The sequence below is a fragment of the Phoca vitulina genome, unplaced genomic scaffold, assembly GCF_004348235.1.
Source record: "Phoca vitulina isolate PV1807 unplaced genomic scaffold, GSC_HSeal_1.0 scaffold22, whole genome shotgun sequence".
In the NCBI taxonomy this organism is placed as follows: Eukaryota; Metazoa; Chordata; class Mammalia; order Carnivora; family Phocidae; genus Phoca; species Phoca vitulina.
This window is the reverse complement of record NW_022589725.1, coordinates 3,428,763-3,442,070: the sequence shown is the minus strand read 5'-3', so window position 1 is coordinate 3,442,070 and position 13,308 is coordinate 3,428,763. Positions and strand designations below refer to the sequence as shown.

General features: G+C 48.6%; 2 protein-coding genes across 4 annotated transcripts in view; both read left to right on the top strand.

The window, feature by feature from the left end:
- IFT52 (intraflagellar transport 52) overlaps positions 1-3,905 on the top strand; it is a 38,023-nt gene extending 34,118 nt beyond the window's left edge. For both annotated transcript variants that reach the window (XM_032419500.1, XM_032419499.1), the window contains one exon: positions 866-3,905. In XM_032419500.1, the coding sequence (XP_032275391.1) occupies positions 866-913 (48 nt within the window). In that variant the 3' untranslated portion in view covers positions 914-3,905. The remainder of the gene's footprint in view (positions 1-865) is intronic.
- A 3,379-nt stretch (positions 3,906-7,284) lies between these two features.
- Positions 7,285-13,308, top strand: part of MYBL2 (MYB proto-oncogene like 2) — a 33,823-nt gene continuing 27,799 nt past the window's right edge. For both annotated transcript variants that reach the window (XM_032419738.1, XM_032419737.1), the window contains exons 1-2: positions 7,285-7,322; positions 10,780-10,873. In XM_032419738.1, the coding sequence (XP_032275629.1) occupies positions 7,303-7,322; positions 10,780-10,873 (114 nt within the window). In that variant the 5' untranslated portion in view covers positions 7,285-7,302. The remainder of the gene's footprint in view (positions 7,323-10,779; positions 10,874-13,308) is intronic.

Below are 13,308 nucleotides of genomic sequence, written 5' to 3'. Positions count from 1 at the left end.
TCAGGGTAGCATTGTTTTAATAGAAGAAGAATCTTCATCAGTAGGGAACTGGTTAAGTACCTAGGGTATATCCATAAGATTAAAAATGTTTAGAAGAAAAAAATGTTTAGAAGAATGTTTAAGGACTTGGAAGACATTCAGGATATAGTAAATGGGGTTGCGGGGGGGGGGGAAGGGCTATAAAACAGTATAAAGAGAAGAGACCATTTTTCATATACATAGATGTGGGTGTGTGCATATGTATATATGCCATCCATTCATTCTACATACATACATACATATGTACATGCTTAGGAGTTTAGATGCTGAGTGGAAAGGTTAGATCCTCTACTGGCAGGGGCTGGCTCTGCTGATACTCATGGTGCTAGATGTTGGGGCTGTTGTAGTGAACAAGATGAATGCGGCCTTTGCTGTCTCTTTCTGAGCCACGTGCTGTGGGGGGAGACAGGAATACTATATGGGTAATTACAGTGCTCTGAGATAAATGGCATGAAGGGAACCCAGAAGGGAGTTGATTTAACTGCTGGAGCACTGAAATGTGGGATGGGGCTCAGGTAGGTTCTCAACAGTACTCACGTTGCTGGCAGGGCAGAGACAGGCCCCCAGGGCCAAGGTAAGTAGTCTGGTGTGGTCTTGGCTTTGGTGCCTTCAACTGTATTTGCTCCCCACTCCTTGTGGATGGTGGGCAGTAGTCAAAAGCCCTGTCCTGATAGTGAAAACTTGATCTTTCAGCTGGATTCAGCCTTCAAGCCAGAGATTACCTGTGTCCCAATTAATGATTCAGAATCGTAATCAAAGTGCAAAACACCAGAGTTCACATTTCATACTGAAATACTAAAATTCTGTGTCTTACTCCCTTATCCAGGAACATGACATTGATACAAGTGAACCAGCATTCCAGAACAATTTCTGAGGACCTTGCCTCTTGAAGCATCTTCTGCCTCCTGATTCTCTTTGTAAACTATTTTTGAATTCTTCAACTCCTTATCAAAATTGTCTGTACACTCCTTACCCCATGAGTTGTAGGTCGGTGCATCTCCTGTAGTGCCCAGATAGATATAACATTTCTAACAAGATCCTTATGTGAGATACATTCCATTTTTAAAATTAAATCTGACTGAATCCCTACTTTTATAATTTATGAAAGTCTTTCACTGAAGTCTTTTCTTTGAACTCTAGTTCTGAATTTGAGTCTCTTTTATCAAAGGCATAAATAACTGTCAAGCTTATGAATATTGTTCAGCTTTTGGACTAGCTCAGGATATAAAACAGCCCACAAGGTCTGTTTGCCCCATGTGCCTAATGCAAAAGATAAAATAGTAGACCAGACACCTTCCTTACATGGATCACTCACCCCTTCATCTCCCAGCCGTCCATAGTACACAACCATTTGGAGGCTGTCGTGTCTACCCATACTATGTCACCCTCCTCTGAGCTCTTGAAGCACTGAATTCCATCATCATTTGGGTTATAATATGATCATCTGTCCCAAGGTCAATGGGAGACTGTACCTGCTTGAATGGGGCAGCTGATGTGGAAGTGCACAGCAGTGTACTGGATATACTGGGAACCAGCTTTAGGGAACCCTGAAAGCCAGATAGAAGATTGCAGAACTACTGCCAGTGTGTAAGGGATGTGATGCAATGGGAACAGCTTAGCTAGTGGGTTCTATAAAGATGGGAACTATGGAAGGAAGGCCATTTACAGAGAGTGTGATATAACCTCAAGAGGAAGTAATGGGGATGTGAAATGGTGCTGTTGTAGGAAAAGTGTCATTTAAAAAAAATTTTTGTTAGGTGTCCCACATTCTGGATTTTTCTGATGGTTTCCTTATGGTGTCTATTACTCCATTATCTCCTTTCCTGCAAATTGAAGTTAGGTTTAAAGGCTTGACTGGCTTTGAATTAGACATTTTTGGCAAGAGTATCTCATAGCTGATGCTGTGTATGTCAGATTGGTCCTCTATTAGTGAAATTAAGTTCAATCAACTGGTGAAAGTTTAAAAACACTGGGGTGTTTTTAAATTCAAACATGAAAAGTTAACTGACTTGAACAAATGTTTTAACTTCACTCTTAAAACACACACACACACAAAGATGATGGTAGCAGTCCTAGCAGGTAACAGCATAAAAATACCTGTTGGAGATTTTATGTGTTGAATTCAAATACGTCTCTGATCAGAGAAACTTGAGTGTCAAAACGAAGAGGAATAATGAGAAAGGGGAGCTAAAGTGTTGGGAACAAAGGTCTCTCTCCCCAAGACCAAGAAGGAAAATTTGTGGTTCTTATGATTCATAGATCTACAGTGTGGCTTTTGCTAGGTAACTTCTTGTTTATAAAGCCAAGTATGAGGGGTTTTATTCAAACTCTGTTCCCTAAAAATGTTCGAGAGCGCTACAAATATGCTCTAATGAAATTTTTTAAAATTAGGTAATACCAAGCACGGAATTGACGGATATTGAAAAGAATTTTACCCTCTTCAGCCACTGAAGTGGGTAAATTCAGTTCCCCTTTCTGCAACCAGTGTTACCAGTTTCTTCCGCTGACTTCAAGAGACAGGAAGAAATATTTACTTTGAAAATAATAATATATCTTGCTTATACCAAATTTTACCGTGAAGCCCACCACCGTTTTATCCTAGCGCTCTACTCCTACAGCTCACAATCTACCTGGGAGAGAAATTAACTTCGTAGAGTCGCAAATGGTTACAGGTTGCACGAAGGAAACTTGGAGCGTCAGGAGCCTGTCCAGCGCTGCCGAACTACTCGGGGAGTCAGGGCCAGGTGGAGGCAGAGCGGGTCAACAGGGCTCTGGGCCGGGGCGACTGCTGGACGCCCACCCCCGTCCGCCATGATGTCGGAGGTCGACCACCTATCTGCCCCGCTCTCAACCCCTGGTCCTTTCTTTCACCCGTCCTCCGCACGACCCGAAACAGCAGGCGTCTGGGGAAGCCTCCCAACGACTACAGCTCCGAGGGCGCGAGGCTAGCGGGACCGCGCGCGAGGAGTAGCGCGGGGCAAGGCTGCCTTAGCTCCACAGCCCGGCGGCCCGTCTGGCGCCTCCTGGTGACGTCAGGCGGCGCGACTCCCGCGATGCTCCGCGCCGCGCCCGAAACGGAGCGCGCGCCCGGCAGTCAGAGGGCCTGGGCTTTGGTGCGGCCCCGTTTACGAGAAGGGCTCCTGGGAACAGGTCGCGTCGCTCGTCCGGAATCACAGCGGCGGTGGCAGACTGCCCCATGGACTCCAAAGCCTGATTTCCCCTCCATCTTCACAGAAGAGGGTGGTGATGCCGCCGTGTGTCATCTGCGGCCGCGGGGCCTGGCCAGGCTGTGGCGGTGGTTTCCACCACCGCTGGACAAGGCTTTGGCGTCCCTAGGCGGTTCCATCCCCGACTTTGTGCCGGAACTCCGTAACCTGCGAGTCCTTCTCTGCTTGGTTCCTGGACAAGTGGCCACATTGAAAAAGATAAGTTTGCAAAAGCTGATGCCCAGAAAGCCCAGGGTAGAGGTCAGGGGTGTGGGCTGGACATGGTGTGTGTATAAAGCAGCCCAGGGCCCTGGCGCTCGTCTCGGAGTCTCCTCTCCCTTACAGGAACGCAAGAAATTTGGATTCGGTGGTTTCTAAGATCAAATTCTTATCCTACGCAGGTGCATAAATGAGGACACAGCAGGGGTTGGCATGATCTGGACAAACCCAGGCAGAGTTGATTCCCCACACCTCTCCCAGTGATCGAAGAGGGACCCCTAGAATCTTACAAATAGAACATATCAGTTACTCCTCCAAAATTCCTTGTGTCCCTTTGTAATCCCTTTTCTGTAACCATTTTCACTTTAATTAGTTCTGTTATGCAATTTCTACAGTTGTATGTAAATGATATCATACAGTATCCACTCTGGCTTTTTTCAGAAAAATTATTTTGAGATTCATATTGTATTATAATTCCTTTTTATTGAGTAGTATTCCACTGTATGGATATATTTATTTTATATCTATTATTTGTTTATCCAGTCATCTGTTGATGGACATTTGGGTTGTTTCCAGTTTGGGACTATTACAAATAAAGCTATGTAAAAATCTCTGTGTGGACATATGCACTCATTTTTCTCGGCTCCATATGACTGGATGGTTTTAATTTGCATTTCCCTGATGATATGGTATTGAGCATCTTTTTATGTGCTCTTGCCCCTGGATATATTTTGAAGGTAGAGGTTGAGGGTAGAGCCAATATGATTTGCAGGTGGATCAGGTAAGTGATGTGAGAAAAGAGTAAAAAATGACTGCCAATCCCTGAGGACTTACTAATATTTCTTCTCCCTGGCATGCACTGGCTGTTCCCTCTGCCTTAAGTACTATTCCCCACATTGGCTACCTTGCAAATTCCTAAATCACCAAGGCCTAAAGAGCCTTCAGTGACCCTTTTGGGTGGGCACCCACAGCACCTACAGTTTATCTTTACCCTAATAGATCTAATTGTTTGCTCATTTACCCTATTAGCTGATGAGCTTTTGGAGAGTTTTTGTTCATAGAACTCATCTACCTATCCAGTAGTTGTTCAGGTGGAAAAGGGTTGAGGGCTCCTTCCAGGGTGGTGTTTCATAGCCTCAGGGATCAAGAAGGCGGTAGCCGCCACTACCCTAAGGCATGCCATGCTGCTGCAGGCCACCACCGGATCAAGCTCGTTGTTTAAATATCCCGCTGGCTGTTGAGCTGGCCCCTGGGCCTGGGTTAGGATACCCAAGGCCATTCCCTTCCTTTCTGTCACATACAAGTTGTTAAGTCTTCCCAGTAGGACAACTTAAAGCTGGGGCACTGGGTAAAGTCTGGAATAACAGGATGGGGTCTTTTTCACTTTAAGGGTAGTTTACTCTTATGACAGGGACCCCTTGTCCCTGCCTTTCTTCCAACTACCCTTTATTATCATCATCATCATAACAATGACAACTAAAAGTAAAATAGTACTTACTATGGGCCAGGGATTATTCTCAGTGGTTTACACATATTGATTTATTTAATCCTATAACCACCCTACAAAGTAGGTACCAGTGTAGTGATTAAGAGCACTCTAGGGACACCTGGGTGGCTCAGTCGTTTAAGTGTCTGCCTTTGGCTCAGGTCATGATCTCAGATCCTGGGATCGAGCCCCATAACAGGCACCCTGCTCAGTGGGAAGTCTGCTTCTCTCTTTCCCTCTGCCACTCTCCCCCACTCATGCTTGCACTCTCTCTCAAATAAATAAAATCTTAAAAAAAAAAAAAAAAGTACAGACTCTGGAACTAGACGGCCCAGGCCCAGGTTTGAATCTCTGCTTTGCCATTTAGTATGGGTGAGGGGGAGAGAGGGAGCTGTGTCTTAGTTTCTCCATCTGCCAAAAGAGGATCATACTAACACTACCTCCTCATAGTGTTGTTATGAGGGTTAAATGAATTAAAATGATTTTTTAAAAATTTTATTTATTTGTCAAAGAGCGCACACAAACAGGGTAGGCAGAGGGAGCACAGGCAGAGGGAGAAGTAGGCTCCCCACTGAGCAGGGAGCCCAATGTGGGACTCAATCCCAGGACGCTGGGATCATGACCCAAGCCGAAGGCAGACACCCACCCAGGCTTCCCTAAAAAATGATTTATATAAAAAAAAAAAAAAAAAAAGATTTATAAAGCCTACAGAATAGTGGCTGGCACATAATAAAAGCTAAGTTTTTGATAAATCTAATTTTTACATATGAGAAAACAGGCATAGAGGAGTTAAGTAATTTACCTAAGATCACACAACTAGTAAATCATAACCCCAGGAAGTCTGGCTTCAGAGTCTGCACTCTTAAATATCATGCTCTAGTAATGAAGAGGGCATGTCCACATGAATTACTTTATGAAGGAAGTGGGTGGGGGAAGACCTGAATTAATTGATGTGGAAGCTTCTGGCACTTAAGATGTCAGTGTTCCTTCTGCTATGGTAAATGAAGTTTGCAGCAGCTGGCCAGGCAGTCCCCAGGGGGTCAGGAAGGTGGCCTCTTCCTCAGATTTCAGGAAGAGGAATCTGAAACATAAGCAGGGGCTAAGAGGCTGGGGTTCAACCAGATTTCCCCAGGCACCCGTCTTACAGTTCATTTACCTTACTCTCAGCACTCCTCCCAGGGAACCCAATGTGACATGACTCTTGGGGGGTACTTGGTAAATGGCAACTTAAAATGGAAAATCCTTACTAAGCCTCTAGGAGTTTAAACACGTGGACAATTCTGGGTCTTGGGGACACTGCGGCGAATTGAGGGGCCACTTGGACCTCAGCGTGCCCATAGTTAAGAGAGGAAAACGACTAGTCAAAGAGCAGATCATGGGTAGGGAAGCCCAGGGATAGATTGGAATTCGGTGGGAGGGGCGTGAAGCGTTCCTGGACAGGTAGTGGCCCACGCAAAGGCAAGGAAACTAGCAGGTTTCGTTCGGCTACGGGCGGGGTGGTGGTGGTGGATCTGGTAGAATCCTGTAAACCTGATTATGGAGTATTTTACCCCGAGGGAGAGGAGAGAGGTTTTATGTTCTGGAGAGGAAAGATCGGGTTTGTATTTTAGGACGTTCACTCGGGCTGCCGGGAGTTGAGCCCAGGAGCGAGAGCCATCGAATTCGAGGCTGCAGAGGAAGCAGGGAGACAGTTCAAAGGCACAGCCCCGGTCCTTAGGGTGAGGGGCTGGTTTAGGGTGGGGGCTGTAGGGACAGAGGAACGGCTTGGAGTAGCGTGCGGGTTTTGCACAGGCGGTTTCCCCGACCCGAGTCTCCCATCCCTGTGTCTCACTCACTCCCTTTCCTCTGTCGTTCCTGGGTGGGCAACTCCTGGGCCGCCCCGGACCCACACTTGGTCTGGGTCCGGCCTCAGTCAAATGGCGGCCGGCTCAATCCCGCAAGTCTCCAAAACCGCCACGCTCACCTTCGGCCCTACCAGCCCTACCGGGGCTTCAGGACTCTGGGCGAGTGGGGCGCCCGCCTGTCCGCAGGCTCCGCCTCCGAGCCCGCCCCGCCGGCGCTGGCCCCGCCCACGCGCAACCCGCAGGCCCCGCCCCGCGCACGCCCTCCCGCCCGCGCGCCGGGCCCGGGCGGCGCCGTCGCGCTTGGCGGGAGATAGAAAAGTGGTGCTGTGCGCGCCGGCGGCGGCCGGAGTTCCTGCGAGCAGCGGCGGGACCTGCGGATACGCTGACGTCTCCCGGCGCGGCCCCGGGGCCCGGAGCGGCCCGAGCAGCCTCACCCTGACCCCGGCCCGGCTCCCGCTCCGGGCTCAGCCGGCGGGCGGGCGAGCGCGGCGCGGCCCGGGCCGGGGGGATGTCTCGGCGGACGCGCGGGTGAGCGGAGCCGGGCGGCCCAGGGCTTTCCCCCCATCCCCCTCCACTCCGACCCCTGCCCCCACCCCACCCCTACCCTCGCCGTGGCCCCTCCGGGCAGGGCGGGCCTTCCGCGGGAATTGCTGTGTCCCGGGTCGCCCGAGGCAGGGGGCGCGCGCGAAGCCGGGGGGCTCTTGGGGGCCCCTCGCTCCGCTCCCCAGGCCTGCTGGGCCTCGGAGCCGGGGCGGGCGGGTCTCCTGGGACCTGGGCCAAGCCCTGCATGATGTCATTTTGTCTCCCGCCTAATTGCGGGGTGGGGGTGGGATGGCAGTGTCAGCTGCTAGGGCCTTTACCGGGGAGGGAGGCGACCCCTGGAGAGGGAAAGTGATTCTCCCTCCAAGTCGCAGCGAGAGGGAAGCCAAAGCCTGGAGGACTTTTAGTTCAAACCTATTTGGGTTCATATTTGGCGGTGGGCATTTCTTCTCAAACATTGCGGGAAGTACAGCGCTCCCCAAACCCTCTCCGGCTTGAGAAGGGTGCCGGGGGGAGGGGACTCGTTTGTGTGTCCCCCCCTACCCTCAACCTGGGTGTTGGGCCCCAGCTTGTTTTAGTTTCAGAGACATGTCTTCCTGTTCCACATGAGGAGTTTGGGGCAGTTGGGGTTGAAGGTGAGGGGAAGAGAGACGCGTATCAAGACTGCTCTGGGGCCAAGGCAGGAACTGCAGTCTCCATTTTACTTATTCTTCCAGAGAGTAAGGGGCAGAGTGGAGCCTGGAACCTGGTCTGTGGGTTCCAGGTCCCTGTCTTACACCTCTGTGCCTGGGGCCTGACCTCTGGGTTTTACATCAGCCTGGGAGTCAGAGGACAAAGGGGGCCTGCCTGCCCTGTTCCCTCCCTGGATTTGTGCAGCCTAGATAACCTTAACCCCCCTTCCCTTGGTGTCCCCCCTTCTCAGGAAGAGGGTATAGACTCCAGAAGCACTCACTGCTGGCTTTTCCCAGAGTTCCTCTCAGCAAGGAAGCCTCTGGTCCTTGGGCCGTGTTTAGGGTACCTGGCACAGGTTCTGTCTTCCTCCTCAGGTCACCATTTCCCCAGGGCAGCTCCAGTTCCCAGAAGGAGTTTTCTGATCAGGCACTTAATGGACCCTGTTCTCATTTTTGGTGCAGGAAATGTTATTCCAGGGAATGACAAGCCCCAGAAAACCCCCAGTTCCTCTGCCTCTTTGCTCCTGGGGCTCTGTGGAGGAATCCCCTCCCATGTGAGGGGTGGTTTCTGTGCGCTGGCACCCCACAGCCCTCAGCTCAGTTGCTGGCCACTCGTTTTAACTCTCATCTGCACCAGTGCCCCACTTCCCGCTCAGCTTCTGACTCACCCATCCTGGAGCAGAGCCCAGAACATCGAAAGGCATAGAAAGGGTGTGTTGGACCTACATGTGGTTGCCACCACCGACTTGGCCTCTGCTTTTTCAGCGGGGATTACAGGGTGAGGGCTTGAAGGTGCAGGTCTGGAGCCTGGCTTTGTGGACTTGGTAAGTGGCATAGCCCCTGTCCGCCTCAGTGTCCACGTCTATTAAACGTGCTTAATGGGAATGCGTGTGAAGTAGATGGTTAGCTCCATGTTGATGATAGAAGTATATTTTGTATACTGTGTATCTCCCAGCTGAGTTGCTTGTCCCTGTTAAAGTATTGAAGCACCAGAGAGTGTTCACAAAGACACTGTTTTATCCTTAGAGGAACATTTACTGAGCTTCTATTGGAGCTGGGTGCTAGAGAACCAAAGATGGTTTCTGTCAGAAAGAAGTCTGGGGACAGTTGATTTTAAAGCCAGCTTCATTCTGTATCTTGTAGAGCTTTTGCCTCCTACTTTGTGATGGTGGAGGACCCGTGAATGGGGTCAGAGATGACAGGACAAGGCTGAATTCCGGCTCCTTCTGTGGCAGATATATTGCTGGGTTTAGACACTGTCCTCCCTTCCTTTTCTACTTCTAAAAGATTTACTTTAATTAGCATTTCTTATCAACCAATAGGCAGCAGCACTGCATGTTTATTCATTAATTTGAGTATCCGGTCATTCCCTGAGCAAACATTTCTTAAGGCCTTTTGGTGGCAACCCCCAAAGGCCCTGCGGGTGTGGAGGTGGAGCTGATCTCTGTCCCTGTCTGGAGCCTTCATTCTGAGAGACGGGAGATGTGGGGGGCTCAGAAGTGACTCTAGGAAGATGCTGAGCCCTGGAGAAGGGGAAAGGAAGATGGACATGAAAGGAAGTCCTTGTCCTTTTGGAACAAGGCTTGTGTTTGCCTTGCTTGTTTGGAGATGGCTTTTCCCACTCACAGACGCCTGACTTAGGAATGTACCTGACAGGTGACCTGAGGCATTCCCACTACATGGTGTTGGGAGCTTACTAACCTTCCCCTCCCTCCCCCCAGCACCTGACATTCCTGGAGGTGGAGAGTGTGATTTCCATTTTTGTAATCATTAAACCTGATAGATATGAAGATTTTGGAGCAACTTGAAAAATTGCCTGTTAGATAACATCCAGAAGTCTTGATTTTTCTCTCCATAAACCATGACTGTATGAAGGCAAGGATTGGAAAATGGACATTGTTACTGAGGTTATGTATTTAAAGTGTTATTCTCAGATAACCAATATTTCTTGAAATATGTGCTTGATGATTGCATTTATCATCAGATTTAATCCTTAAAATAACCATAAAATTTAGAAAGTTCTGCTATATAAATGAAAATACTAAACAGGTGTCTGGTTTTGAATATCATAATATTCTTGGTGAAATCTTTTTTTTTTTTTTTTTTAAGATTTTACGTGTTTGTTAGAGACAGTGAGCACAAGCAGGGAGAGTGGCAGGCAGAGGAAGAAGCAGCCTCCCTATTGAGCAAGGAGCCCAATTTGGGGCTCAATCCCAGGATCTTGGGATCATGACCTGAGCCGAAGGCACACGCTTAATGGACTGAGCCACCCAGGTGTCCCTTCTTGGTGAAATCTTAACTTCTTTTTTCTTGTAGTTTTTTTTTTTTTTTTTAAAGATTTTATTTATTTATTTGAGAGAGAGAATGAGATAGAGAGAGCATGAGAGGGTGGAGGGTCAGAGGGAGAAGCAGACTCCCCGCTGAGCAGGGAGCCCGATGTGGGACTCGATCCCGGGACTCCAGGATCATGACCTGAGCCGAAGGCAGTCGCTTAACCAACTGAGCCACCCAGGCACCCCTTTTCTTGTAGTTTTTGAAATCATTAGGGTGTTTGTGAAAATAAAAGGATAAAGAAAATAAAAATTGTCCATAACCCCAATTCATTAAAGAATTAAAAAAAGAGGAGGGTGGACATATCAAAAGTAAAGAGTAAAAGGCTGCCTCCCTCAAGCCTTTCCCTAGAGGTCACTGGCCATTGCCCACACGCTGTCCATCCATCACGTAGCATTGTGTGAAGACACATGTCCTTGACTCTTAGCTTGCTCTCCCTACAGTGAGGAGCTGGATGAGCTGCACTACCAGGACACAGATTCAGATGTGCCAGAGCAGAGGGACAGCAAGTGCAAGGTCAAATGGACCCACGAGGAGGTGAGTGACATAGACATTTTGGGGGAGGGACGCTGATGGCAGCTGGGGGCTGGTCAGAGAACTGAGCCTGGGGTGTATGTGCCTGATGCCATGATGGGTGCGATGAAGAGGAGGAGCTGGTGAAAGAGGTGGAGGGTCCTCTGGTTCTCCCCAGTGCCTGTTCTCAGAGCATTCTCGGGGACGCTCCACATTGAGGACTCTCGGGAGTATGTGTCTCTTGGAAGCTGGCGTGTTCTGCATCATGGGCACTAATTGTGCTTCTTGTCCTTTACTGCTAGGGTGATTAGCCTAATGTGCAACCTCCTCTTTATTATTATTATTACTATTATTTTATTTAGAGCGAGAACATGCGCAGCCACTTATTGGGGGGAGGAGGGGCAGAGGAAGAGGGAGAGAGAGAATCCCAAGCAGGCTTCATGCCTAAGGTGGGGCCCAACTTGGGGCTCCATCTCACAACCATGAGATCATGACCTAAGCTGAAATCAAAAGTCAGTCGCTTAACCAACTGAGCCACCCCGGTGCCCCCCCTCTTTATTATAATTTTTTGTGTCTTGAGACCTCAAGCTCTGAATTTTCTTTTTATTGTTTAATCAACTTCATGGAAGTATAATTTATGTACAATCAAATGCACCTTTTTAAAGTGAGCAGTTGAAAGCACCACCTTGATTATCCCAGAAAGTTCCCTTTGTGGTTCATCTTCCCTGGCTCCAGGCAATTGCTGATGTAATGCCTCTGGGTTTGATTTGTTTTGTCTGTTCTTGAATGTCCTGTAAATGAAATACAGCTGTACTCTTTCCTATCTCACTTCTTTTGCTTAACAAAATAACTGCTTGATTCAGCAATCTGTTCATTTTTATTGCCGAATAGCATTCCATTATATGGGTATACCACAATAATGTTTCACTTGTTGATGGGCATTTGGGCTGGTTTCAGTTTTTGGCTATTGTGGATAGAGCTGCTGGGAGGATCCTTGCATAAATCTTTTTTGAGGATTATGTTGTCATTTCTCTAGGGGAGATACACTTAATGTCTGGTCATGGGGTAGGTGTATGCTTAGTTTTATAGAAACTGTCAGACCTTTTTCTAAATTGTTTGTTCTATCCTAGACTCCTGCTGGACTTATCTTTTTATTTTACCTCTTTTTTTCCTGGAGATGTTTAATTTAGGTCTTTTTTTTTTTTTCTTAGTGTATGAGTTGTAAAACTTTTTTTTTTAAAGATTTTATTTATTTGAGAGAAAGTGCGCATGAGCAGGGTGACGGGCAGAGGGAGAAGCAGACTCCCCGCTGAGCAGGGAGTATGACATGGGGCTCGATTCGGAGGCTCCATTCCAGGCCTCTAGGATCATGACCTGAGCCAAAGGCAGATGCTTAACCGACTGAGCCACCCAGGCACCCCCTGAGTTGTAAAACTTTTTAAAATCATGAGTGCTAAGCCAGCTTTTCTGTTCATCCCACTGTGGACCAGGAACACTATATGCAGCTCTTGTGGGCCTAGAAGAACAAACAAGCTGGGGTCCCCACCGCAGAACCACTCTGTGCTTGGGGTGGAGAGAGGACTGCACGGGCCTATGGACATGCTGTGGTGATCCCTGGTGTTGGCAGGAGCCGTGTCAGTGTGTGCTCACCATCGCATCTCTCCTTCCTTGTGCTAGGGACTGGAGGCCCTGGGTCATTGTTGAAATACCTTTAGGTATTTCCTTTACTGTTACTGTTGCCTGCAGAGATTAGGGAAAATTTCATGGATAAGGATTTGGAAATCAAGTCAGGGAAGAGTACAGAACGGTGGGTATATTAGAATAGGAAACAGGTGAATAGAATAGAATAGAATAGAATAGAATAGAATAGAATAGAATAGGTTGTAGGTGGAGAAAAGCAAGTAGAGGGGCCCTGTGGTTGATACGGACAAAAAGATTGGGCCAAATTCTGGAAGGCCTAGAATGTTAGGCTCAGTAGTGTAGGCTTGTTCAGCTGGCAAGGTAGAGCAATTGAAGGTTTTTAAAGCAGAGGACTGACCTGAACATAGGTGGGCTTCCGTGGAGCTAATCTGCTGTGTGTAGGTTGGATAAGAGATTTGGGGGCAGCCCGGGGCTGAGAGACTGGTGGTGCCCAGGGCGTGGGGGAGGGTGCCGTACTGGGCAGCTGTGGAGAGATTAGGGCAGGGGTGGAGCTGAGAGGTGGAGGAGGCCCCTGGGGTCTGGGAGGAGATAGAGACAATACAGCAAAGTATCCTTGCCAGTTGTCAGGGAGGATGGGGTGCTAGATATGGACATGGGCACATGGGAGGAAGGCCGGTGTTCGCCTGGCCAGGCCAGGTGGCAGAGGAGGGCAGGGTGTCCAGGGCTGGCTCAGCTACAGGATTTATGGGGACTTTGCCCCAGCCAGTGCTGGACTGCCCTTTAGGGCCTGAATTTCTGTAATGGCCTTTTTCTTCTGT